This window comes from Lutzomyia longipalpis, chromosome 2 (assembly GCF_024334085.1).
Source record: "Lutzomyia longipalpis isolate SR_M1_2022 chromosome 2, ASM2433408v1".
In the NCBI taxonomy this organism is placed as follows: Eukaryota; Metazoa; Arthropoda; class Insecta; order Diptera; family Psychodidae; genus Lutzomyia; species Lutzomyia longipalpis.
This window is the reverse complement of record NC_074708.1, coordinates 38,334,675-38,361,808: the sequence shown is the minus strand read 5'-3', so window position 1 is coordinate 38,361,808 and position 27,134 is coordinate 38,334,675. Positions and strand designations below refer to the sequence as shown.

Below are 27,134 nucleotides of genomic sequence, written 5' to 3'. Positions count from 1 at the left end.
AAAATACAGTAAAAATAAGTAAATGCTGCACTTCAAAAAAAAGTAAATACCATTTATTTCATTTGCAAAAAGAGATTTAATTAATAAAAAAAAACTGGTATGAAAATTTGAAAAAAATGTATATATAATATGTACTTCAAGATAGATTCTGTAACTCACATTACATATATACATAGATACAGTGGTAGCTTGGATACCGGACTAAATAGAGACAATGGGCTTGATTCAGCGACCAAGAAACCCTTGAAATCTTTGAATTTTGTACTGAAATTTCAAGATTTCAAGCGAATTTCAAGGGTTTCTTGGTCGCTGAATAAGGCCCAATGTTAATAATTGTTTTGAATGCAATTTTTAGCAAAATAATGCGTCTTCAATGAAAAATTACCTACAATCTATATAAAACTCCAACTGTACTATATAAATAGAACAGAATTGCATTGAAATTTAAAGAAAAAAGAGAAATGAAATATTAGGAAAATAAAATTGTATAACTATAAAAAATAATGATCATAATATATATTATAAAAATAAATAAAACTTTAAAGATTATGATGATAAAAGTGTTTTGTTTTATTCTGTGTTCTCAAAAGGAAAAGCTTTTCAGAAAAATATTGTTCTATTATATTTTTTTTTCTAATTTAAATGTTTAGTAGATTGCTAACATAGATACGCGGGGATGTTGAGGCTTTCTGTATTCTTCTAAGAAATCAAAGACAAAAAAGCTCCAGCGCATGGAATTAAAAGAAAAGTTTCTAAATCAACTATTAAATCTTTTTAGACTACCAAAGCTTTATGTATGCATACTTATAAGTATACTACTTACAATATTTTTTCTAACAGTGTATTGTGTGACAGTTCAGTGTTGTTTCGGGGTGATAAGAACAACAAGGAGATAAAAGTAGAAGTAACAAAATGCAGAAGAATAGTAGAAAGAAATTATATTAATTGAAATCGATAAATTTAGTACAATCACATTGAATTATTTTTGTTGTATGAAAGAGGACTGCAACAACAAAAAAAGATGCCAATTTATATACGTGTAATTGCTGGTATGTTATCATACTCGCATCAAAGATGTGCGGAGTTATTTATTCAAAGAGTTTATTGGAATTTTTTTTGTCTAGTTTTAGGAATCCTGTGCCTATATTTTCATACTGCCCACTTAAATAATTTAAATTGTCACATAATTGAAATTTTCTTAGATGCAGAATCATTTCAATTATGTGGCAATAATGATAACATAAAAATACAAGAGAAAAAGACTTCTAATGAAAATATAACATACATCCTATATGATGTTAATCCAGTTGAAGGATTTAATTTACGACGTGACTGTAAGTTGTTCTAATGCGACTTTTTCTTTTCTTACCTAAAATGAGATTTTCTTTATAAAAAAAAAATAATTTCTTTATTAGGTTTCATACGGTTGGCAGTTTTTGTGAAAAAACTAAAAAATGAACCAGGATATGAGAACACAAAGCTTGTTCTACCACCCTTCTCAGACTTGTACCACTGGAGATCACGACATTTGGATCAGAGTCATATTTTTTGGAATACCTTCTTCAATTTGGAGAGTATGAAGCGGTACACCGATGTACTGGACATGTGGGAATTTTTTAATGAAATTCAATCAATACACCGTGGGTTAAAAAATCTAAATTCCATCACTATCGATGAAGTATATAAGTTGAAGCATTTTCAAGAAATGTTCAAGAATGGCGTATTTGAGGATAAATTCGAGAAGACAAGATGTGGAATGGCCGAGGGCGGGGCTCAGGATGGATTCTTTCATTATCGAAATATCACATCAAAGAGATTTACATGTGTGAATTTTCAAGGAAGTGCCAATCTCCTTAAGGACCTCTTGGAGAAATTCAAGCCCAAGTAAGATAGTATTTGCATTACCAAGACTATTATGTATAAAAATGGAATAATTTGGGTATTTTTTTTTTTATTTTTAAGTTAAAGTTTATTAATTTAATTCATTTAAATACGAGATTTTTATACACGTATCAGTATATTGTGTCAGAACGCGTATATTACATCAGGTATACAACTATTTAGCATTCTTTTACAGTGTATAATTTACAGTGTACAGTAGTGATCATGAAATACGGTATAGTCAGTCCATGGAGTGACAAAAGTGCATTTTAATAATAACAACATATAGAAAATATTTTTAATCTCCTAAAAATGTCTATTGAAACACAAATTTCTAATTTAATTGATGATGTGTTGGTAAGTTTAATTTATACACGAGAAAATATTTTAAAAAATGTTCCAAATTTAATCATACTTTTTGCGTAAAATCCTTATAGAAAGTCGATGCTAATGGTGACGTGTTTTCCGGTGAGAAAGATGACAAAAATGATGCTTTCCAGAAAAAAATGCGTAAATATAGAGATAAATTCATATATATTTACCTATTCTTATATTTAATTAAATTTTCATTCATTATTTAACTAAAAAAAAAAAAACAGGTGTTCTTTTTGAGGGGCTCAATATGGAGCAAAAAGAGACCGTTTTACGCCTATACCTAATTAAGGCGGCTACACAAACCAATTTGAGTCAATTGAAGCATCTTCTGGGGACCTTAGCATGTCTCATCAGAGATAATGTTCTTCCAGCCAGGTATGTCTTTTAATTTATACATACAACATTCCTTTCCTTTTGCTTGACGAAAAAATTGGGAGCGACGCTCCTTTTCGTTTTTCACATACACTACCCTTAAAAAGTTTCCGGGCAAGCAAAAATTGCGTATTTTTAAAGCAAATTTCAAATGGCTCTATATCCGGCTGAGCTCAATCGATTTTCAAAAATTTAGCAGTTTTGGAAAGGTGAGAAATGTAGGGGTAACTGGGGTAAAATGGTGAATTTGAAAAAAAAAAAAAATTAATATCTCAAGAAGCAGTGAGGGTTAATCTGTCTAATTTTGTCAGTAGTTGCCCTTTATACCCCTGCCTAAACCTAGAAAGTTTCATAATAATTGATCCAATATTTTGGCTTTTATTTGAAAAACAAATTTTTCGAACCTCAAAGTTACTCTGACCTCTCAACTACAAATTAAGTTTTGGCGAAATTTTCTGCAATTTTTTTTAACCAAATGCTTTTTTAGACAGAGTAACTATTGTTAAACACGAATCCAATCTGAATTTTCCAAAAAAAAATTTCCGAGTTTTTCCGTAAAACACTGATAGTAAAAATTACCGCTTGGGGCAAAATGGTGAATTGGGTGTTTTTTTAAAATAACTTTTAAAATTTTTGAAAAAATAATTTCCCTTAATTAGTATAACTATTATATACAATTTGGGATAGTTAATCACTTACTATGTATTACCAATTTTTATAAACTAAAAAAATAAAAAAGGCAATTTCTTAAATTTAACGTTTTTTAAATTTTTTGTATTTTTTTTTTTATTAAACAAAAGTTTTAATTGGTACACAAATCTCTCATTCTCAATAGATATTATAATGCCTTGCTAAAATATTTTCATTAAATTAAGATTAGCGAACAAAAAACGCAATTAACCGTTTTACCCCAGAATTTTTGGAACAGGTAAATTTGGAAGGGTTTGGAAAATGGCCTGAAAAAGCCTTTTCCCATTGAGATAGAGAAAAATCGTCTGAGACAAAGTTGTAGCTCGGAAAATTTTCTATAAGATAGTTGTCATGGGAAATCTCAAATATTTCCACGGAACTCTGGAAAAATTATCTCCCAAAAATTCACCGAATTACCCCAGGTTCCCCTATCTTTTTAATATTAGTAGATTTTTTAAAATCGGTTGACCACAGCCGGAGAAATAGCCCCTTTGAAATTTGCCTCTGCAATACTTCATTTTTACTTGCCCTGAAACTTTTTGGGAGTAGTGTAACATATAGTAATAAATTGTTTTAAGTAATTCCCTTTTTGTTTTAGATTGCTATGCGAACAAATTTTGAGTTGCGAAAAATTAATTTATCAGAATCAAAATTTCTGGATTGAGAGTCTCAACCTCTTGAAATCATCAATTGCATCCAAGCGCGGTACTGGTGGGGTGGATTACAAAGGGGTTCGCGAAATAATGCGAGGATGCCGCGAAAAGGCTCAAACCTTCCCGAAAACCCTCAATTCCAGTACCCTACCGCAAATGCTTGTTCTCGAAAGTATCATTGAGTACATATTCGATAGGAATGCTTGCCTCCTTCCGGCATATTTTATTGCCAATGAAATACAGAAGGTGGAATGCCCGGAAACACACTGGAAGATGGCAAGACTGATGGCGAAATTTGTGGAAGAATTTCGCAATACAGCACAAATGCTTACGATAATTGGGCATTCAGAAATGTTACCTGTAGTTGAGCACTTTGGGTATGCTGATCATTTGATAAATCCTTGGAGATTGGATAGGAATACACTAAAGTTCACACTTAAGGGCATACTGCCGTATGATACGGATCTCCTGCAACCGCAGACGAGGCTATTGCGCTTTGTCCTTGAGCAACCATACTCCAAGGATATGGTGTGCTCAATACTTAATCTTCAGAAGCAGCATAAGCAGCGATGTGTGGCTCTGGAGGAGCAACTTGTGTGGCTTGTAATATCCGCTATGGAACGATCTGAGCTAGAATCCACCACATCGGTATTTCAATCTGCAGACCCCGGTGGGCAATGTGATGAAAAAATGAGCTCTGTGCAATGGCTATGGTTGCACCTTTCATCGCAACTCATCTACTTTGTCCTCTTTCAATTTGCAAACTTCCCCACGATTGTAATGGCGCTCCATGATAAATTAGCCATAAGGACGGAGCTGAGAAAGGGACGTGATCACCTTATGTGGGTTCTTTTGCAATTCATCTCAGGGAGTATCCAGCGGAATCCACTGTCGAATTTTCTTCCCGTTCTCAAGCTCTACGATATTCTGTATCCAGAAAGGGAACCACTACCTGTGCCGGACTTCAATAAACCCTACTGCACACGTCAAATGGCACCTACATGCATATGGATTCATCTGCTGAAGAAGGCACAATCAGACCAAATTAACATTCACCGCCAAATACCAAATGCCCTCAAGAATCATCATGAATTCCTCCAAGAGTTGGTTCTACCATCCAACACGTCTGTTCTGTCAATGGGATCGGATTTTCGTATTGCCTTGCTATGCAATGCCTATTCTACGAATCAAGATTACTTTTCACGCCCAATGGCGGCTCTTGTTGATACAATCCTTGGAAATCAGAAGAGCAACACAACATCCGGTGGGAGTGGAAATCAACAAATACCCACCGTACCCCTGTCTATGGTGATCCTAGACAGTCTCACGGTGCACAGCAAAATGTCCTTAATTCACAGTATTGTTACGCATATGATGAAACATCCACAATCCAAAAATGCTATGCCCAATGTGACAAACATGGCACCTGCTCTCGTGGAGACATACTCGAGACTTCTTGTTTACACTGAAATTGAATCACTCGGCATTAAGGGATTCCTCACGCAACTCCTTCCGACTGTTTTTAAATCCCACGCCTGGGGAATACTATATACACTGCTGGAAATGTTCTCATACCGAATGCATCATATTCAGCCACATTATCGCGTTCAATTGCTCTCTCATTTGCATTCCTTGGCCTCTGTACCACACACTAATCAGATGCAGCTTCATCTTTGGTAAGGATTTTATAATAATTTCTTCTATTTTTTTTCCTTCAAGCAACTTGAAATCTGTAGACTTTTTGAATACACTTTTCTTCCCGGAAAGTGCCGTAAGTGGCTGAAAGTTGTACATTCATCCTGCCCAATGTACCAGGAAGTTTCTAAAGGATCTTAGGAACATTCCTCTGAACACCCGGCTGAACCTTGATTTCATCTTTGGATCCAAATCTGTCCATTTAGGAAGGTCCCCTTTGGAATTGCATGAAACGTTTTTATACTCAAATTTTGTCCTGAAAATGACATCAAAGATCAGCCGGGTGTTGAAAAGGAAGTTCCTAAGACCCCATAGAAACTTCCTGATGCAATGGGTAGCATCACTGTACAACTTCCAGCCACTTATGGCACTTTCCGGGAACATATCAAACCAGTCCGAGAAGAAAAGTATTTTTTATCCTTTTTTTTGAAATTCTTTTTAGTGTTGAATCAACGGCTCTTCGTTTAATTACTGGACTTGGTTCAGCTGAAGTTCAACCACAAATTTCACGATATCTATCTGAGCCAAAGACACCTGCATCCGTGGTATCTGCTGAAAGTGAAGAATTGAATCGTGTACTCATTCTCACAATAGCGCGTTCAATGCACATCACAGGTATTGGCAATGATCCATCCAGCACCTGGTGCAGAGAATTGCTAACGGGCATAATGCAGAATACACCACACTCATGGGCGTCGCACACGCTAAATTGCTTTCCACCAGTTCTAAATGAATTCTTCACACAAAATACAACACCCAAGGAGAATAAGCAAATGCTAAAGAAAGCCGTGGAGGAAGACTACAGAAATTGGACATCCATGTCCAATGAAAATGACATTATTGCACATTTTAGTGCTGCTGCAACACCCCCACTATTCCTCTGTCTCCTCTTCAAGATGATCTACGAAACTGATGGCATTAGTCCGGTGGCATATAAAATTCTCGAGAGAATTGGTGCACGTGGCCTATCGGCGCATCTGCGGAAGTTGAGTGATTACATTGTATTTGAGGTACAAAACTCCAATGTTGGGGCGCATGTTAATAAGTGCGTTGACACCATCAATGATATGATATGGAAGTACAATATTGTAACAATTGATCGTCTCGTACTGTGCCTCGCATTGCGCACACAAGAGGGTAATGATGCTCAAGTGAGCTTCTTTATTGTGCAACTTGTGCTGCTCAAATCAACGGACTTTCGCAATCGTCTGCAGGAGTTTGTGAAGGAAAACTCCCCAGAGCACTGGAAGCAGAATAATTGGCATGAGAAACATTTGTCATTCCATCAAAAATATCCAGAAAAATTTGCTCCAGACGAATCTGTGACACATCCACCACTTCCGGTGTATTTTGGCAATGTATGCTTGCGCTTTCTCCCCGTCTTAGATATTGTCATTCATCGTTTGTTGGAAATTTCACCAGCAGGCAATACAACTCATTCACCAACGCCAGTTATTTTGGATCATTTGGGGTGTCTCTACAAATTCCACGGTAAAATGAAGAAGAAGCTTTTTGAAATGCCCAAGAAGCTTTACACCACTCACGTACAAGAAAAATACATTTAAATATTTTTTTTCTTTCTTTTAGATCGTCCCATTACCTATCTCTACAATACGTTACATTACTATGAACGTAAACTTAAGGATAATGCATCGATAAAGAGAACCCTAGTGGGTGCAGTTATTGGTTCACTGAAGGACGTTCGTCCGGCAAATTGGGCTCTCACAGAACACTTTCAGCTCTATCTGCAGAAATCCGAATCTGATGCTAATCAATGGAAACCCGAATTAACCTATTACATTAGCTTAATTCGTCGTTTAATTGATAGTAAGTGAAATCCTTTTAGTTTAAGGGGGGTCTCTTGGAAAAACAGTTAGAATTTACCCATTTTTAATGTTGTCATTTTCTTGGGGTTTTTCTTAAAATCGGTTTTCCGATGTTGGTTACATTTGTAGCCTAATTATTGAAGTGTAAGAAAACCACTTTTCGCCATCTTAGATGCGACGCCATCTTGTAATTTTTCTCAAAACACAAAGGTAGGTTTTTCTCAAGATCTACTGGATGGATTTTGATGGGGTAAAAAGCAAATGAGAGAGGAAATACCAATGCAAATTTTGATGTAGCAGAATTTTTAATTTCCACTCTGGCGCTGAGAAAAAAGCAAAAATGTCAAAAACTTGTGAACAAAAATCACATTTTTCCACTTTTCTCAGTCCTAGAAGGGAAATTCTAAATTTTGGTACATCAAAATCTGCATTGGTTTTTTGTCTTTCATTTGCTTTTAAACGTTTTAAACCCATCAAAATCCATCCAGTAGATCCTGAGAAAAACCTACCTTTGTGTTTTTAGGAAAATCACACGATGGCGTCACACCTGCTCTTCAATAATAAATCTTTAAATATGGCCAACACCGGATAACCAAGTTTAAGAAAAACTCCAAAAAAAAATAAAAACATTTAATTTCACCAGCTCTCAAAAGAGACCCCCCTTAACTACATATTTCTCTACTTACAAATTTTAATTCATTTTTTTTCCTTCCTTTTGCAGCAATAGATGGGAAGCATATTTTCTACTCAACAGATTGGAGATTCAATGAATTCCCCAATCCAGCGGCTCATGCCCTATATGTAACATGCGTGGAACTGCTGGCACTTCCAGTTAGTCCACAAAGAGTGGCAAATAGCTTGATGAATGTCATATGTCGTGGATATACTGTAATTCCACCTTCGCAAATTCACAGCTGGATAAATGCATTTGGATTAATTATGTCGAATCTTCCGGAATCATATTGGAGTAGTATTTACGATAGATTGCGCGAAGTTCTCCAATCTCATCATATGACTGAATGGAAATTGAGATATTCTCCATTTGATATGTTTAATTTTAAAACAAGTACGCATCATTTATATATACCTAGATATTTTGTATTACAGATTAATGCAATCTTCTCTTTTTTCTTTTATTTTTTTTTCTTAGCTCAATATGCAATGTTGGACAAAACATATGTTTTTATGCTAGCAATGGCCCAATCGGTTTTCCATCATTTTGGCATTGGACAAATATCCACAATGCCGGAATATATAAAAGACAAGCTTAAGCCAATTATTACAACAGAGCAACAATTGATCTACCTCTGTCACTTGGTTGGGCCATTTTTGCAGCGCTTAGACTACGAACGGCCACGCCAAGTTGCAGAAATAACAGCAATTCTCTATGAATTGGTTGAAAAAGTTGACAAAAGTCAGGGATCATCTCCACTACACCACATGGATTCCATATGCGATCTTCTTTATCACATTAAATACATGTTTGTGGGTGATAAGATGAAGACCGAACTTGAGGCAATTATTCGACGTTTGCGTCCAAATTTGCAAAAAAGATTGAGATTCATAACACGAATGAATGTGGATGAAATTGGTGTGGAAAAATCTGATAGCACTCTTGCGAATCAAAAGAGTACACCACAGACACAAACTCTACCAGGGTCAGGACAAACGCCAGGGAATGCTGCAACAATGCCCTCACAGAGAATTTAAAAGAAAATAATCACATAATTTTATGTAAAATTAACATACAAAAAAAATAAAGAAAATTAATGAAAGGACAGAGTTTTTCAACTGCAATTAATTTTATTTCTTTTACTTATCGTAAAATGGGGTTTATAGGATCACTGAGGTGAATAGAATCAGCACTCTGGGAAAGTGTTTGATCGTAAATTTTGACCACAATATGTTTTTAAAATTTGAAATCACCACCGAAAGGAACATTAGACCATCAAAGTTAGTTAGAGAATATTAGTTTATTTTCAAAAAAAAATTAGATTTTTTAAATTTTAAAAAATGCTATGTTTTACCCTAAATTGGTTGGCCCATAAAACTTTGCTTATTCTAAAATGTACGAAAATTCTAAAAATATAATTCTCTTGCAATTCAACGCTCTTTTTATTCATGAAAAGAGATAAATAAAAACATTTTCAATAATTTTTTTCTATTTTTTGAGCTTTTTTGATTTCATGCCACTAAATATAAAAATTTGGGGTGAATAGGATCACTAATTTGCACACTTTAAGGCTTTTCTAAATTGTTTATTTGACTAATTTGCAAAAAAAAATGAGATAAGATGAGATGTAGAAACAGGATGAACGTTAAATCTGAAGAAGACTAGGTCCTTAATCCGTTAACCCTTAAGGACAGATGGAACGTTTTCAACCCATTAGCTCGTATTTGAAAAGGCCTAATTTTTATTAATTCAGATATAAATAATTCAGAACAATGTTTTAATGGTCACTAAACATTTTAAGATCATAAAAGGACATCACTAAGGACACACAGGATCAGTAAGGATGAAAAACCGGAATAACGTGAAAATAAATTTTAGAAAGTTCCTTTTTTGGCCAAAAATTTCACCTTTTTAATTTTCAGTTTTTCGTCCTTCTTGATCTTGTGAATCCTTGGCGATGTCTTTTAGTGATCTTAAAATGTTCAGTGACCATTGAGACATAGTTCTGATATATTTCTAGCTGAATAAATAATTAATTTGCCAAAATTTGGCATTTTTGAAAACGAGCTTTTAGATAAAAACGTTTTATCGGTCCCTAACCGGTTAAGGGTCATCAATTTACTCAGGGCCTGGCTAAACTAGTTAAAAAATAAATTGATATTAACTAAAAATGAATTTTCTTACAATATTTAGTGATTTTCAAATTCAATTCAAATTCATTTATTCATTCCATTACCTAAATTACAATCAAATTCTATTTGTTTTTTTTTACAATTATTGGTATTGGAAGATATACACAGCACCGAAGTCCGTTGACTTGTTTGGTGCTGGAAATTGCAGAATACAGATGTCGTCATTATCAGTGATGGCATCCGCGTAGATCACTCCTTCAGTCGATCAGATCCTCCCCCTTCTGGGGACAGTTAGCGTAGACACAACAGATGTAGCGTAGGCGTAGCCAGCACAGACACATCGAGAAGCAGCTCCTTATTCCCAGACAGATGTCACCGAGGGGGTGCAGAAGGTAGCCGTTAGACCACAGAATTTTTCGCCAATTATGGCTCAATCAGATTCCAGAACTTTCAGAAAGGCACAGTTGCCTCAAAATTGGGAAGGATAAATTTTTGTAGAAGAGATAGGAAAGAAGGAAAGAAGGAAACACGGGCCAGAACGGCAAGCCGCAGCGGGAATCGAACCCGCAACCTCGGCCGGGAATGGCGTGGTGTTGTGTTTTAACTCACTACACCACCGAGGCTACAGGCCGAGTCCCCCGACTGCCCCAAATCGAGGAATTTGCGATTCCGGGCCGTCAAGATGTCCGAGCGTGGGCCAGAATCCGTCCGGACCAGGCGGAAGAGGAGTGGCCCCAAGAGGGGACGAAGTTGTGGGAGACGGGCTCCCGAATGTGGGACACGGGGGAGGCCTGAGGGAAACGGCGTACCCACACAATTTATTTGCCACCTACGCTAAGGGGATAATTAATGATGTTGCTCGATTTTTTTTCTTTAAATAAAAATTTGAATTATGGAGTATTAAATGAATCTTTTCTTTTCTTCTCATCTCATTCTTTGGGGCACTCTACTACGGCGAAAAATAGTCCAGGAAGTAAAATTCGTCATTTTCACGTAAAAATCGCAAATAAATTAGGTGATCCTATTCACCCCAGGGTTGGGGTGAATAGAATCAGGACTATTTTTTGAAATTAAGAAAAAGAAGCACCAGTATCTTTACAGTAAAAGGGAAGACTCATAATTTTGCTTTTATGTTATATGTGTAGCTCAAATAGTTTTTTAGTTACATCGTCTCGAACTTGAAAACTGATTCTATTCACCCCATTTTACGGTACCAACACTTTTCTTTGACTTGCAGAAATACAGGAAATCCTCGTATAATTTTATTTCTCAACGCGGAAGTGGTCCTACATGATTTCTGGGGGAATGACGAATTTTGGCGAGCAAGACGTTCGATGCGTTTCAATGATAATTTAGTGGAGAAAGCCAATGAATTTCGCATTGAGAATTTTAATTCTACCGATGTACTGGATGCCGTACAACGTCCCCACAGATGGGAGGATGAACGTGAATATCGAAATGCAATTGGAGGTAATTTAATTTTACTTAAAAAAAAAGAAATATTTTAAATTTTCTTTTTTTTTTGTTCCAGGTGATTACCTCTGTGCCCATCTACGTCGTGCAGACTTTCTCTATGGCCGAGAACGTACAACACCAACCCTTCGATCAGCATCAATTCAAATTAAGCGCATAACAAAAATGTTGGGAATCGATCAGGTTTTTCTATCGAGTGATTGCTCCAGATCTGAATTGATGGATCTGTTGTCATTTATGAAACGACTGAGAGTCTATAAATACTTACCACCCACCACAGGTGATGGTTCCAATGCACTTAAAGACGGTGAAATTGCTATAATAGACCAAATAATATGTTCCAATGCGAGATATTTCATTGGAACCTATGAAAGTACATTCACCTATCGTATCTATGAGGAACGTGAAATTTTGGGATTTCATCCAAGAACAACATTTAATACATTTTGCAAAAATGACGATTTAACGGAATGTGAAAAAAATTCTCAATGGCCCATTGTATATTAGAATAATTCCTCTTACTTGTAAAACTATAAATGTTTTGACCTTTGTACCTTACACGTGTTTTAATGGTGAACTACATAGAATTAGGAATTTTTGTATGTTTATGTAATGAAATTTATGTGAAATTTTTGTTAATGCTCTGAAATTAAATAAATGTAAAAAAACAATGTCGACATACTTAATTTTCTATAGGTGTTAATTAAGCATAATTTATTTTTTTCTAACTCTAGAATTATACATAGCATAATGTAAAACAAAATTAAATTAAGGTGGTGGGACGAGAGAGTTGCTGTGAGTAGATTCACTGGGTTATTATTGGATTGGGATTCTCCATTGTCTCATAGATATTCCACGTTGTAGCTGCTTGAGTATGCTGCTGCTGCTGCTGCTGTTGCTGCTGATTTGGAGCAGGTGGTTTGGAGTCCTCTCGTTCATTGCTTATTACACCACCGGCCTGTCCTTGTTGCCCATTAGCCGTGTAGCCGTGAACAGATGAGATGTGTCGCTTGAGGTAGAGCTGGGAATTGAAGGTTTTCTGGCACATGTTGCACACAACAGCCGTGGGATTGTGAATCAAACGCATGTGCTGCCGGAGATTGGAGACATTGCTGTAGAGGCGGGAACAAACAGGACATGGATGAGGGGAGAGACAATTTGCCTTTGCACCCTTTACGCGACACTTGTCCGCAGGAACATTCCCACTTGATGATGGCTCCACAGCCTGTGGCGCTTTTTCCATCCACGTGCCGTCTGTGGTCATTTGAATTTTGTGCTCAGGCAACACTTCCGGAGGATTCTGTGGGTGATGTGTCATTTGATTTGCTGTAGTTGGTGGGACGGCAATTGTGAGGGTTTTATCCCCGGGATTGGTGGGTGTGCCAATAAGGAGGGTTTGAATGTTGCAATACGTGGGCTGGGGTTGTTCTGCATGGAATAGTTCAACCATCTCCACTTTTGGCACCATTCCCTCATTTCCCGGTTTCTCCGTTTTGGCACATTTTGTTGTTCTCTGTTCCTCCATTACAGCCACATCCTCCATCATTTTGTGCTTCCTTGGTGTCTGTTGCCCCAAATGCTGTTCCTCTCCGAGATCCGAATCAAATTCCATGTGTTGCTCAATGTGGGATGCCAGGGAGTTGCTCATAAGACGATCCTGCTGAAATACATTCTCATTGAACTCACGAGTCACGAATAACAAGTTAGGAATAAGAATTTATTTCCCCTGACTTGCCTTATTATCCTTTGAAAGTCCACGAATCTTGAGGCTCTCAGCCACCTTCATGAATTCCTTAAGATTATCATTGCTTACGTGCACCTCACCGAGGTACATGTACTCCAGAATAGCCTTTAGAACTTCAAACTTGACGTCATTCATGAAGAAAACCGGATGCTTGCAGGGATTGGATTTGAGGAGTTGCTTGAAGTAGGGACTACATGCAAAGAGCACCAGCTTATGCGCCCTAATTTGACGACCCTCGCAGGCGAAGGTAATGTCCACGAGATCCTCCTCTTCGCGCAGCCTCTCAAATTGAATACTAACATTCTTCTGGAAGTTGTGCCACTTCATCAGGTAGAACAGTGCGTCCTCATTCATCTCCGTCTTCTCCTCCGCCGAGATGCTCATCCTCAATTTGCTTACACTTCCTTCAAATTCTTTTTTTTCCCTGATTTTCTTTCAAATTACAATTCCCTGGTTAGTGTTAGATGCTCCTCCTTAACTGATCTTCACGTCTTTCCACACAGGATTGAGAATTCCTCTCCGGAAGGGACAAAAAGGACTTATTTTTGCTAATTTTTCCTTCCTTTTTGCATCCACACAATATATATTTATATAGTTCTTCTTCTTCTTTTTACTGTTTTCCCCGGGTTGATGGGAGAACAAGAAGAAGAAGAAGAAGAATGGTGAGAAGAAACATCCTAGAAACACACCAAAAACTTCAGGGTGGTCATGATTTTGTAAAAATCTTGTGGAGGAAAAACATTGCGTGAAAAATTTACCTTTTTAGTGCTTCTTGTGGTATCAATTGACAAATTTAGTGAGACTTGTGACGATGGCGGAGAGTGTGGGGAGTGAAAATGAGGCAGGATACCTGTCGGGGATCTTCCAGGAGATGCTGAATCCCATTAATATGTTCCTCATTGGAATAATTTCATTTCTGGTGTACAAAATCTTCCGGAATACCACGCAATCAAGTAGCTCCAAGAGCGCACCTGTGGAGCCAACCCTGCCGCGTCTCCGGCGAGACTTCACCGTGCAGGAGCTCCGGCAGTACGATGGCAATCAGCCGGACGGAAGGATTCTCGTGGCAGTCAATGGGAATGTCTATGACGTGACAAAGGGGAAGCGTTTCTACGGACCAGGTAAGGCTTCTCCTTTGCGACAAACGCACACGCATTGCTCTCCCACCTCTGACCCCTTTCCGTGGCCTCGGTCATGGATGGGTGGCATTGGACCATGACGGTACAAAAGTGAAACTCCCCGGGCGCGGCGAAAAATATTTATTACGTGGTTGTTGTACCGCATTCACCACACAGATTTATCCAGGCTTTGCGCTGGGCTTAGGTTTTGCAAGTCACCTGCAGGGTCGTTTTTCTTACAAATTTTCTCAATTCTCTCCTTGCGGGTGCCTTAATGGGAGAATCTGAATGTTGTCGTCGTCACTGGATGAGGTCACTTGCAAAGATATCCAAAGAATGTTTCTCAAAATGTGTTAATTTTGACCACAAATGAGTTTTTACAGTCCCGCGACACAGAGGGGAAGTGTCTGAGAAATGCCTTCTCTTTGCCATATGTTTGGGTTGTTAAAACACTTAAGAGCCCTAATTAAAGAACTTCCCTTCCCTTAAAAAAAAATCATTCAATTAAAGTAATTAATCCTTTGAAGGAGCTCCCAGAGTTGATAAATTAACTAGATTAAGAATTTCTCTCTATAGAAGATTTCACATCGTATGTTTAGGTCTATTTTCTTATATTAATTTTAGGTTTTTTGTACAAAATGAGCACAAGTAATTAATGTAGGAAAAAGAGCAAAAGAAACGGCGGTAAAGTGACGTAAAACAAATTAAATAAGGAGAAATTAATCAAAAACATCACAGTCTGTGCACTAATCAAGTTCTAACTTTTTTTAAAGTTTTCGATGTTTTTTCGATGTTATGAGTTTTAACAGAGTCGTTAGTTTTGAAGAAATGGGTGAATTTTCACCCGGTTTTAGAGCCCTATATTTTGCATAATATTCTTAGTTTTATCAAGATTTATAATATGATCATAGTGTTTGATAAGGGTAATTAAATCATTGATACAAAAACATCGTGAATTTGCTAAATCATAGTCATTTAATTTGATTGCACTCATTTTCCTAATTCTGATAAAACAGCAATAAATTGTTTTATATTAGAAAATTGCTTAAAAGTCATTCAATTTTATTATTTTCATTTTCACTATCTACCAAAAAACATCGAAAAACATAGATCTCTATATCTTGTGTAAAAACATCGAATTCGCGTTCTGGGAATTTTTTTTTAGATAAAAAGTGTTTGATAAAACGGAGATATTAGTGGTTTAAGGGGAATTAATTATGCAATTATCTTTAGTAAATTTTCATTTTATTACAGAAGCAAAAGCACTAAAATGATTAGCTAAACGACCGTTAAGAGATCTGTCAAAAAAATGTTAAATACCGATAAAAGCATAAGATAGAATCTTATTCTCATTTAAGAAACCTTTAGAATTTTTGATGTTCTTTTAAATGCTTTTCTTAGTTGTGTTTTCCCTAAAGAAAAATCATAAGAAAAGAAAAGAAAACATTTTAATATTAAACAGGGTGTTTTTTCACCCCGGTGTTGAACTTAACTAAATATGTCAAACGTTCTTCCCATTTCTGTCAAAAGCCATATCCAATCTTTGAAGGCAATTTTCTTCAATTTGCTGTGAAAATTATTAAATAATTTTGATTCTACATCGATCCTCCACACAGAGCAAATACTTTTCAATATTCTATGCTCATTTTAGCCACTTCTAATTCCTTACAGATAACAAAATAGTTTAGACATTTTACTCCATAAAAGTTTCAGACGTCCTTCAGTCTGAAGTTAGCAGACAGTATACTCTCATTATTTAAAAACATTATTACATTTATTTTCATTCAACTCAAATTTGAAAGAGGATCAGCAATATCGGGGATGTTTAGCTGAGGGGAAGGGGACAGCTTAAGAACGATATCTGGAGACCGCGAGGGTCTCCAGCTCGGTCAAGCTCGCAGAGGCGAAGAATTGTGCCACAGTTTTGCCGGAGAGTACGTCAAGTCTCCCCGCGATGTTGTTCACTATCAAGGGGGCCAGGTAGCTGAAGCTCCTCCTAGTAGCCTCGGTCCTCGGGAGTGGGACCGAGAGAAGTTCCCTCCTGCCAGGGACCCCCGCCACGAAGCAAGGGAGGGGGCAGCGCCTGTCCCTGAGGTAGGCGTCCACGATGCACCATAAGTAGAGGCGGAGGAGAGGCATAATATTCCATTGTCTGAACAGCGGCTCCGAGTGGGCCCTTCCACTGGCAAACGACATCGCCCGAAGGGCGTGCTTCTGGGCCACAACCAAGGGCTCCAAGTGGGCTTTGTGAGCACCACCCCAGAAGACCAGGCCGTACCTCAGAACAGACTCGCCAAGGGCGAAATAGAAGCTCCTGAGTAGGTGGCCAGGGCACGACCGCCTCAAAGCATAGAGCTGCCTTGTCATCACTCTCATTTTTCCCACGACCTTCCCGATATGGGAAGACCATTTCATGTCGCGGTCCAAGACTAGGCCAAGGTATTTGAAGCACTCAACCTCTTCAATGCTGATACACAAGTCAGGAGTGCACGGAGATGAGCGCCGTCGGCAGTCGCTCGAGTGGGAGATCAGGGAGATGCGGCCATCGCACCGGCCCCAGAATCGCATCAGGACCGTTTTCGGGCTCACAATCATCCCATGGGAATCCATCCATTCCCGTACACGGACCAGGTCAGCCTCGATTCGGGGTCGCAGCTCCTCCATCGAATCCCCCGCAAAGAGCAGTGCGAGATCGTCCGCGTAGGCGGTTCCAGTGCCCTGGAGGAAGCGATCGCTCAAAAGGCTGTTTATGTACACTAGAAATAACAGAGGTCCGAGAACAGACCCCTGCGGGACTCCCAGCGTGCACGGGGCCGGCTCACCAGGAGGGGAGCCTGGAAGTCTCACTCGCTGAAGTCGGCCCGTGAGGTAAGACTCCAGCCATTGCAGCGGGGAACCACGGAAGCCAGCGCATTCCAGTTTGTGTAGTAGGATGTCGTGCCGGACCGAGTCGAAGGCCTTGCAGACATCAATAAATAGAGCTACCGCGGTCTTGCGGCGGGGAGCGTTGTGGGCCTCATGCAGTCCGTGGAGAAAGCGGGCAAGTGCGTCCTCGCAGCTCATGCGACTTCGGAAGCCATGCTGAGCACCGGAGACAAAATCGTGCTTTTCAAGGAAACCAACCATTCTGGAGTGAACCAGCCTCTCAATCAGCTTTGATAACGTGGAGACTAGCGAGATTGGCCGGTAATTGCCTGGGAAAGTCCTGTCGCCTTTTTTGAAGATTGGTACGACGATAGCCGTCTTCAGGGAACTAGGAAAAGCTCCATCCGCAAAAGAGCGATTGATTAAGATCGACAGTATGTCGGAGATGTTGTATGCGATGCGCTTCAGGATGAGATTGGTGATACCGTCGCCACCCGGAGACCCGCCATTTCGCAGACCGGAGATCGCCCGGAAGACTTCCAGAGATGATGTCGGGGTCATAAAGAAAGAGTCAACGATGCTGAATTCCGGGCACGGAGGAGTTTGGTGCGAGTCCAAGTGGGACGTCAATTGATCAATAGCATTGGTGTAGTAGCTGTTCATGACGTTGCAGATATCGGCGCTCTCTGTTAGGATAGTGCCGTCCTCGGCTTTTATACGGTCGATTTTTGCAGTCTTGGCCCTTCTACCCGCCATCTCATTCAAAACCTCCCATGACCTCCTCGGGTCTCGGCCAGCCCGACGCAATCTTGATGAGAAATATCTGTCCTTCGCAGCCCTGACCTCTGCCCGGACTCGTGAAGAGACCTTCCTACAGTATGCAGAGAGACGGGCGTCAGACGGGTGCCTGCGGGACCTGTTGACGAGTCTGTTCTTCCTGTCAATTCTTCTGCACAGCGCCACAGTGATCCAGGGCTTGATCGGAGATTGACGTCTGCCAGTCAACGTCACAGTAGTAGAGCTGCTGTCTATGAGGATCCTCAGGCGCTCGATGAATTGATCAAAGGCAGCATCAATGTTCTCCCCGTTCAGGACGCCGCTCCAGTCTTCACCCCTCAGGCAGGCGTTGAGTCCTCCGAAGTCAATGGACCTACGCGTACGCAAGCCAGGCGCGCTAGGGTGACGCATGTCGGTTCCTGCAGCGCAAATTTGAGTCAATATCGTGAAATGATCAGTAATTCCAGTGTGGAGAACTTTGCAGTTGTTGACAATATTGCCAGCCAGGGAGTTCCGAGCATATACATGGTCAATGCAAGTCGAACTGACAGTAGTCACACGCGTAGGTTCCCTAAGCAAGGCAGACAATCCATATCCGGCCATCACGGTTTCGTAGCAACCACCCTGCGACGGGTTCAGTATATCCACGTTGATATCGCCCAGTACGTAAACGTTAGAGAAATCTAGGTCATCGAGAGCGCTACTCAATTCCTCCAAGAAAACGGCCAGAGGAACCCCGTGGCGTCTGTAAACCAACAGGAAGACGAACTCCAGCCTGTCCTTAGCCACTCTAAGACATAAACAGTCGGCAGCGGTGAAGTGGGTCCTGATCTCGGAACAGGTAAGGTCTTCGTGGACGAGAGCCATGACCCCGCCCGCTCTGTAAGTATTATTGCACCGGTGGTAGAGTCCGTAGCCATCCAGTTCAAACATGTGGACTTCCGAGTCATAGGCCCAGACCTCCGTGAGGAAGATAAGGTTTGGGGTGAGGCGCAGAGCCTCTATTGTAGCAAGTAGTTCGTCAAAGTTTCTTGAGACGCTTCGTATGTTTTGTAGCAAGATTGAGAGCATCTTCCGTGTGTTAGGGTGACTCATATCAGTGGTGCCCGAAGGCCGAGAGACAGGGTTCTCGGCTGTAGGCACAGCGGGTTGCTGCACAGTAGGGGCAAGAGAGGAAAAAGCAGTATCTGGGTTTAGAGGTTCCGTAAGAGCAGAGGAGGCGACAGAAGGGTTATCAGCTACGAGGCAGGCTCCGGAGAAGGGGCCCGCTCCTCCATCGGGGCCGGTGAACTCGCCCGGGCCACAGGTTCGCCAAGCGTTGGGGGGATCACCAATTGTTCCGCCGCTGGGGGGCTCTGGTCCCCCCGAAGCCTCCCAGGGTTCCTCCCAGTGCGGCCAAAAAAATATTCCTTGAAAAAGATGCCAGTAGGCCAAAAAGTAGCGGAGTTGACCTCCGTGAACTCAGCCTCAGTGAGTTCCACTCTGAACGAGGAGTGAACAGGGGATCGCTTTATTTTGACACAGTTGGGGCGTCTGTGGGTTGAAACCGACTCAGCGATGAAATCAGCCAGCTCTTCAGCAGAAGTGTCAGGCGATAAGCGAGTGATAAAAAGGTGTTTGTCCTTGTGGGCCACACGTATGAGGGCCGCGGTAGCCCCAGCATCTGCGCTGCCAACAGTAAGGGGTCGACGTTTGCGTGGAGGCGCCCGGGATTTCTCCGCAGGAGCTCTAGGGGCCGGCGCCGTTGAACGCGTCAGCTCCGCACCATGGACCCCCTTCCGAGCCCATAACGCACAGTCAGGGTTGAGAGGCGCATTTGTCTGAGCGTCAGAAACGCCCGGACGATCGATGAATGACACTCGTTTTAGAGGTCGAGCCGGAAGCCATCCGGGCAAAGGAAGGGGGGGGAAGTCCGTCCCCGCATTGCCGCGGACATCCTCGCGGTTTCCAGTTGGTTCATAGCCGATAGCGCGCCACGGAATAGAGTTTGGGCGGTCACTCGATGGGCCCGACGAGTTAGCCCGGAGATTAGCACCCCTCTGGGCACCAGCCGCTGTATCAGCACTCACGGCAGTAGGCGGGGCTGCAGGGGCAGCCATTTCCTCAAGGAGGGTGACGTTATTGTCTACAATTGCAGTAGGAGCGGCGACCGGGCTCAGTGAGCGGGAAGCCGTTGGTCCAAAATCACCAGCATCAACCGCTGGGCATCCGATGGGGGACGATGTTCTAATGGTCGCACTGTCCGGCGCCGCCGCCGCACCCCCAACACCGTCCAAGGCCAAAGAGCCGCGCGGCTGTTCCGCCGCTCCACCAACGGAGGGACGCGCAGACGTCATTGACCAAAATGCCTGGGCGTCAAGGCGATACTGAATTGCTTTGACGGTGGGGCGTAAGTTCTCCAAACCGGCCTGTCCAGCCCAGAGCCTGGCGATCTCCTCACCCTGAGCGGCACAGAGGGCCTCAACGCGCTCTAGGCGCGCCATAACAGACGAAATGGAGCAGTTCAATATTTGGGAATTGCCACTCATCGCTTTCGAAGATTCAGCCTGACGGCAGGTTGGGCAGTACCATTGCGTCTCGCCGATGAGGATATCATTCAGAATTTCCGGTGCAGACTGGAGCTCCGAGCATGCCGCATGAAACCACTTGTCACAGCCCCCGTGGCAAGGCACGCCGGGGCTACTCTTTCGGACAATCGCCCCCTGGCAGACTGCGCAGAATCGCCTCATATTCCGTCCACAGCTCCGATTTCGCTGACTGGCTGGCAACAGGTGTAGAACTCAGCACGGCGCCTGAAGCAGTTCGCTGCTGTTGTTTCGCACCAGCGAGTAGTGCACACTCACACAGACGCACAAGGGGCAGCCGGATGCGCAGCAAAACAGCAGCCCAGTGATGTGCTCTGAAACACCAATATTCTCTGCAGTACGGGCTCTGGGACAGGTATTGTGGCTTTAAGGGGGACTCACCCAGCAAGGTGGGTGCAGACGAGTCAGACACCCACCCGATGCAGCTTCCCGCAGGTTAATTTACAGCACGTAGAAAATTCAGCGCGGCGCCCGAAGCAGTCCGCGGCTGTTGTTTCGCACCAGCGAGTAGTGCACACTCACACAGACGCACAAGGGGCAGCCGGATGCGCAGCAAAACAGCAGCCCAGTGATGTGCTCCAGCAAGGTGGGTGCAGACGAGTCAGACACCCACCCGATGCAGCTTCCCGCAGGTTAATTTACAGCACGTAGAAAATTCAGCGCGGCGCCCGAAGCAGTCCGCGGCTGTTGTTTCGCACCAGCGAGTAGTGCACACTCACACAGACGCACAAGGGGCAGCCGGATGTGCAGCAAAACAGCAGCCCAGTGATGTGCTCTGAAACACCAATATTCTCTGCAGTACGGGCTCTGGGACAGGTATTGTGGCTTTAAGGGGGACTCACCCAGCAAGGTGGGTGCAGACGAGTCAGACACCCACCCGATGCAGCTTCCGCAGGTTAATTTGTAGCACGTAGAAAAATTTAGCACTGTGCTAATTTTAGGCACCAGACAGTGGCGTGTGCACATACGGCCAGGCACACACAGCGACACAGAAGAGTGTGATGGATCGGTTGACAGCACTAAAACACTGAGACAGAAGCACCCAGCGTACACCGGCTTCTTTGCTGGTTTTCCTCAATTTTCCACTGGTTTTCACCAATTTTCCACCCTCACCACTTGCTTCGCGATCCTCGCTAGCTATCTTGCACGAATTCTCAGCTTTTTTCCCAGAAACGTTCAGGTATAAGATGTTGTAAATTCACAGGTCTTTTGTGAGCTTTTTATCAACACAACGATACAGTCGTAATTTTTTAACAAAAACTAATCAGACGTTTTTATTCAAACAGTTTTCATTATTTTACAAAAAGAAATTTTAATTAATCACTGTCCAGTGATTTAAGAAAAAAAATAACTTTCAAATTATGAAATACGCACAGTGAGATAGCGCAAAAGCTCACTTGTCATGTAAAGTAACTCTATTTTTAGTCGTTTGAAGCCGCTTCTACAAAATCATTATAAAATCCTATCGTTGGTGATTTTCTTATCAATCGCGCTGGAATTGCGTTTCTCTTGCTTTCTGTTGTCTCATGCTGAGTGAAACGATAAGATGGAGAAATTAACAAAATAGATATTTTGTTCATGCCCTACATTTAATTTAATGAAGAAAATTAATAAAAATTGAACCCTTCGCTATAAAATTAATTTCATTACAAAATGTTGCGGAATGTGTCGAATAAAATTGCGAAATGTGTTAAGCAATGATCACAGAACTTCTCTCCCTGACAATGAATATTCAGGTATTTATTGAGAATCTTGTCTCAGGTGTGATCTTTTACCTCAATCGTGGCAAGATTTTCATGAGATAATCGAATGCAAAAAGTATTCAACAGCAAAGGAATAATTGACTTTACAGCGGAGAATACATTTTAATCACACACATCTCTCTAAATTTGTACTTGCACACAGAGATTTCCCCTCACTGTGGGGAGGTCAGCAGAGCGAGGAAGCCACCATATAGATTAATAAATATATTTTCAGAGACTTTAATGCCAATTTGGGATTCGTCTCTGATAAATTTTATTGATGAAATTCAAGAGAAAGGCCTCCTCATCGAAACTGATGAAACTTTCAACGAACAATTGTCGTCCACCAGACATGTAGCCAAGGTTGTAACTTGGTGCGAGAACGGACACGTAATCTGTATTAATGCATAAAAAAGTAGCAGAAAACGTTCTAAATCTTAAATCAAATTCGTGTGTGAGTGTGTATTTTATACCTCGACTGTATTGTTGTTTTTTTATTGCCTCTGTTCTTGAGATCACACTGAATGTTTTTTTTATTTCTTCATCTCATAGCAATTTTATTTCCAAACCTCTCGTTTAGATATTTTGAATCACATATTTCAAGTTAATGTATATGACTCAATCAAATAGAATTCTGAGCAGCATTTTGTAGTGAAAATGTTGCACAAAAGGTCTTAAATTGTTGCAGAAGAAATTAATATAAACAGAACATTCTATTTATTTGTTTGAAAAGCGAGAACAAGGAATTTATCTGATGAGGATTTTATTGATGGAAAGAAAATATAAAATTAATCAGCGATCACAAAATAGGAAGAAGAATACAAAAATTCTACAAATAAAAAAAGAATTCTTAATCAAAAATTATTATTTAAAGTTTTTCTATCTATGGAAAGGATAGAATCAACTCTGTAATCACTTTACCGATAAATGCCAACAAGTATAGGTTAGCTCATGGTTTTTTATGTTGTTGTTATGATTCAGAATGTTCAGAATCAATACATTTGCATTAGGTAACTATTACAATATTAATTAATTAATCCATCTCTCAATGAGAAGATTCAAACTACGAGCATTTCTACTACATTTTTTTTACTGATTGAGGAAAAAATAATTCCTAAATAATAGAAATTCGTATTAGTGCGTTAAGTCTGAACTTTTCGGATTTGCAGAATAATTTTACATGAGTTTAGTGCTTTCGAGCTTTTAAACTTATTATTGAAATATTAAAATTTATAATTTAAGTTTAGTTTCGGATAATTTATAAGTTTTGCAGGTTCTGAAGTCACAATTTTGAAGTCCAGAAATGTCTGAGACAACTTATTTCCAAATATCAAGTATCGTTGAAAAGATAATTTAATAATTTTCGAAATCTGTTAAATTTTTTTTTATTTTTTAACTTTTTTTTCTTTTAGTATTTAATAATATCTTTCCGGGTTCTTCGTCGAAGAAATTATTAATAAAAACGTCGGAAAAACCACATTGATTTTTAGTATTTAGTTGAAAACTACTAAACGGGGTGGGATCTGTATGAAAGATTTTCTTATAATTCATTTTCTTAATAAAAAGAAGCAAAATGCTATGTTTGTAGGCTATGAGATCTAAGACAGCAATTTGTAGATATATTTTTTCATATTTTTTTTTAAAATTATAGATTAGTTAGATAGATAGATTTTATTTCTTTTTATTATCAATTTAATGCAAATTTTTTTTTATTGATTTTTCCGTCAAGCGATGAACCTTCCGTGTAGAATCATAATTCATGTAAATTATTTATTTTACCTGGGAATTATTTCTTTCTTAAACTGTGTGTAATAATAAGCTGCTTCAGTTTGTTCTTCCACAAGTAAGGTAATTTTTAACAAGGTCTTTTCAACTTAATGATGAGATTTCTTTTCTTTTTAACAACACTGCTAACAAGTAATTTAATTCATCATTTTTACCAACATAAAAATGTTTTTTATTACTTCTTTATTCTTCTCTTTTGTAATTAACAAAAAATTAAATGTTTTCTTTTATCACAAGTGGCACAATGAAAGTGATATGTAGGTATCTTCGGTATCTTCCGTGGATTTCTCTTTCGACAGGTGCATGCAAGTATGTAAAAGGTCGGTGAGCATAAGAAAGTATTGATTACAGGTGGGTTGTTAATTAAATTAGGGGGGTGGTTTGTATTGTGGGGGGATTTGCATTAGCACAGGGAAAGTTTTATTTCTCTTCTTTGTGTCAAATTAGGATCAGATTAAGGATGAATTAAGGCGAGATAGAATAGAAGGATTTAATAAAACAATAGAGAGCTTGCAATGTGATCTCTTCGCGAGAATTTCTTATCATTTTCGTCTCAACTCTCTTTATGTTTATATGTATACCCGTGCGAACATTCCGTCGTGTCTGTGTGAAAGTGTTTACAAAACAATTTAACGAATGCACACAATTCCGTGGACGAGACACCAAATATTTGAATGAGAGTGCGACACTTATGTGTGGCTAATCTAATCAGTTGATTTTGCTGATTGTTCCTCTTTATCGCAGAGCTCTTGCGTAATTTTGTTAACAAGTTATGATGGATAAAAGTTCTTTTTTTTTTTCCTTTCTTCCAGGTGGACCCTATGCTGCATTTGGTGGCCGGGATGCTTCCAGAGGTCTGGCCACATTCAGTGTCACAAGCAATGACAATAATGAATACGATGACCTCAGCGATTTGAATACAATGGAAATGGATTCTGTCCGCGAATGGGAAATGCAGTTTAAAGGTTTGTTATTTCTCTATCTTTGTCGCCTTTTCTAAGAAAGTAGTCCACCACATTGGGGCAAATCATTGAGATTTATGGGGCACTAAATTAAATTATTTTAATTTAAAAAAATGTTTTACGTCTATTTTCTAACGTTTGACGTGGCTTTTTTTATTGTTTGATTAATTATTTTCTAAAGATTCAAATGATTTTAAATTCATTTTTTATATTTTACGTTATTTCCTAAAGTTAAACGTTTTTCTAATTCTTTAGACGTTTTGACATTTAATTTCTTAATTTTGATATTATTTTTGGGCTGTGTGAATGTCGAAATGACGTCCGGCCAAAACACCCAGACAATTATAAAAAAAAAGAAGATAATAATTTTCCTAGCTTGATGTTTTTCTGTCATTTAATTTTTTAACGTTTGACTATTTTTTTAAAATTTTTTGACATTAATTTTTTAGCGTTTGACATGTATTACCTAACATTTGAAAATAAGTTCTCAGGTTAACGTTTTTTTACTAATTAATTTTCTTCATGTTCAATAAACATTTGTTTTAACCGTTTAATTATCCTTTTATTTATTTAACCTTTTTTTGACATTTGACTTTCTCATTTTTCTAAATTCGACGTTTCTTTTTTAAAAGTTTAACATTCATTTCTATAATCTTTGACATTTATTTACTTAACAATTGACACTCAATTTCTAACGTTTTAATATTCGTCTTTTTATTTTGATTTGTTTTTTTGCAGAAAGATACATTTTCGTTGGAAAATTGCTTGCACCAGGTGAACAGCCAACCAACTATTCCGACGAAGATGAGGATGCCCCATCGGATAAGGCGGCGGAAAAGCCGAAGGAGGAGTGACGGTCAGGGGTTGAGCAGCGCTGCCCACACCGGGACTTCCGTACGTGGGGGGGATTCATCGATTGTCATCGTTTCTGTGAATTATTCGGGTTCGATTGAGGACCCCTTGCGTGGGTGGCAAGAGAAGAAGAAAAAAATTTACTAATTAAGTGTGTAACAGCTGGGATCAGTTTTTTAATTTATAATTTAGAGAAAGAACAAAAGAGAAAAAAAAACAAAGAGAGACTCTAGAATGCGTGCAAAATGCACTCGAATTTGCTAACTATAAAAAAAACTAATTAAAAAAAATATATATAAATGTTATGAAAGGAGGTCCTGCGTGAAGAAAAAAAAACAATGAAAAATTGATTCCCACAGTAAATGTAATAATGTCCTTTTTTTCTCTTTGTGTCCCTCGCGAAGGTAAATGATAAAAAAAAAAACATAAAACATGGTAATGTTAGACTTATTTTCTTCTTTTTAAGGCAAAAAAAATTGGATGGGTATGAGAGGAAAATGAATTTAATAAAAAAAAATTATACAGTATATATTTTAGGCTCATTTTGTAAAATAATTTAGAGATTTTTCTGGTTGAGGATCCATTTTTTTAAAAGAATTTTTTTAAAGTAATTTTTCCATTGTGTCCTTTTTTGTCGATTTGTGGTAGATGAGGAGGAAACGTATGGCAGCAGATTTGTGCACAATGTTTTGTAAGTGGATTTGTATTTTTCAATTAAAAACTTTTTTGGTTGAATAATTCTCTTCATTTTCTTTCGTTTTTTTTAATCTTTTTTTTTCAGATGTTTTTGGATCATTTTTAATTTCTTTATTGGTTTTATTTTGTTTGGAAAATCAGTAATGTGATTAAAACAAAAAGGAAGAAAAGCTTTTAGTGTAATTTTTTTGGGAAAATTAAAATTAAGATTTTTCTTCGCTCCCTCTCCCGTTTCCGC

General features: G+C 39.4%; 4 protein-coding genes across 4 annotated transcripts; 3 read left to right on the top strand and 1 right to left on the bottom strand.

Moving 5' to 3' along the window:
* Nucleotides 1–867: 867 nt before the first annotated feature.
* LOC129791342 (GDP-fucose protein O-fucosyltransferase 2) lies at nt 868–12,452 on the top strand. Its single transcript, XM_055829474.1, has 5 exons — nt 868–1,049; nt 1,125–1,334; nt 1,416–1,884; nt 11,535–11,767; nt 11,829–12,452. Exons 1-5 carry the CDS (start codon nt 1,022–1,024, stop codon nt 12,275–12,277), a joined length of 1,389 nt encoding a protein of 462 aa, XP_055685449.1. The 5' UTR covers nt 868–1,021; the 3' UTR covers nt 12,278–12,452.
* Nucleotides 1,915–9,270, top strand: LOC129791312 (mediator of RNA polymerase II transcription subunit 23). Its single transcript, XM_055829412.1, has 8 exons — nt 1,915–2,238; nt 2,319–2,391; nt 2,481–2,631; nt 3,917–5,647; nt 6,109–7,157; nt 7,254–7,493; nt 8,214–8,558; nt 8,643–9,270. The coding sequence occupies exons 1-8, from the start codon at nt 2,194–2,196 to the stop codon at nt 9,200–9,202; spliced, it is 4,194 nt and encodes a 1,397-aa protein (XP_055685387.1). The 5' UTR covers nt 1,915–2,193; the 3' UTR covers nt 9,203–9,270.
* Nucleotides 12,453–12,456: 4 nt separating the features above from the next.
* Nucleotides 12,457–14,170, bottom strand: LOC129791349 (transcription factor GAGA-like). Its single transcript, XM_055829489.1, has 2 exons — nt 13,506–14,170; nt 12,457–13,427 (listed from the first exon to the last, which is right to left on the bottom strand). Exons 1-2 carry the CDS (start codon nt 13,896–13,898, stop codon nt 12,576–12,578), a joined length of 1,245 nt encoding a protein of 414 aa, XP_055685464.1. The 5' UTR covers nt 13,899–14,170; the 3' UTR covers nt 12,457–12,575.
* Nucleotides 14,171–14,325: 155 nt separating this feature from the next.
* On the top strand, nt 14,326–26,938 carry LOC129791380 (membrane-associated progesterone receptor component 1). The gene is made up of 3 exons (XM_055829536.1): nt 14,326–14,635; nt 25,199–25,351; nt 26,087–26,938. The coding sequence occupies exons 1-3, from the start codon at nt 14,326–14,328 to the stop codon at nt 26,200–26,202; spliced, it is 579 nt and encodes a 192-aa protein (XP_055685511.1). The 3' UTR covers nt 26,203–26,938.
* Nucleotides 26,939–27,134: the final 196 nt, after the last annotated feature.

Coding starts and splice junctions, on each gene's coding strand:
- LOC129791380 (XM_055829536.1), top strand. CDS start 14,326: ATGGCGGAGAGTGTGGGGAGTGAAAATGAGGCAGGATACCTGTCGGGG. Junction 14,636..25,198: donor GAAGCGTTTCTACGGACCAG/GTAAGGCTTCTC, acceptor CCTTTCTTCCAG/GTGGACCCTATGCTGCATTT. Junction 25,352..26,086: donor ATGGGAAATGCAGTTTAAAG/GTTTGTTATTTC, acceptor GTTTTTTTGCAG/AAAGATACATTTTCGTTGGA.
- LOC129791342 (XM_055829474.1), top strand. CDS start 1,022: ATGCCAATTTATATACGTGTAATTGCTG. Junction 1,050..1,124: donor TTATATACGTGTAATTGCTG/GTATGTTATCAT, acceptor TTTTTTGTCTAG/TTTTAGGAATCCTGTGCCTA. Junction 11,768..11,828: donor ATATCGAAATGCAATTGGAG/GTAATTTAATTT, acceptor TTTTTGTTCCAG/GTGATTACCTCTGTGCCCAT.
- LOC129791349 (XM_055829489.1), bottom strand. CDS start 13,898: ATGAGCATCTCGGCGGAGGAGAAGACGGAGATGAATGAGGACGCACTG. Junction 13,428..13,505: donor GACTTTCAAAGGATAATAAG/GCAAGTCAGGGG, acceptor GTATTTCAGCAG/GATCGTCTTATGAGCAACTC.
- LOC129791312 (XM_055829412.1), top strand. CDS start 2,194: ATGTCTATTGAAACACAAATTTCTAATTTAATTGATGATGTGTTG. Junction 2,239..2,318: donor ATTTAATTGATGATGTGTTG/GTAAGTTTAATT, acceptor AAATCCTTATAG/AAAGTCGATGCTAATGGTGA. Junction 2,632..3,916: donor GATAATGTTCTTCCAGCCAG/GTATGTCTTTTA, acceptor TTTTTGTTTTAG/ATTGCTATGCGAACAAATTT.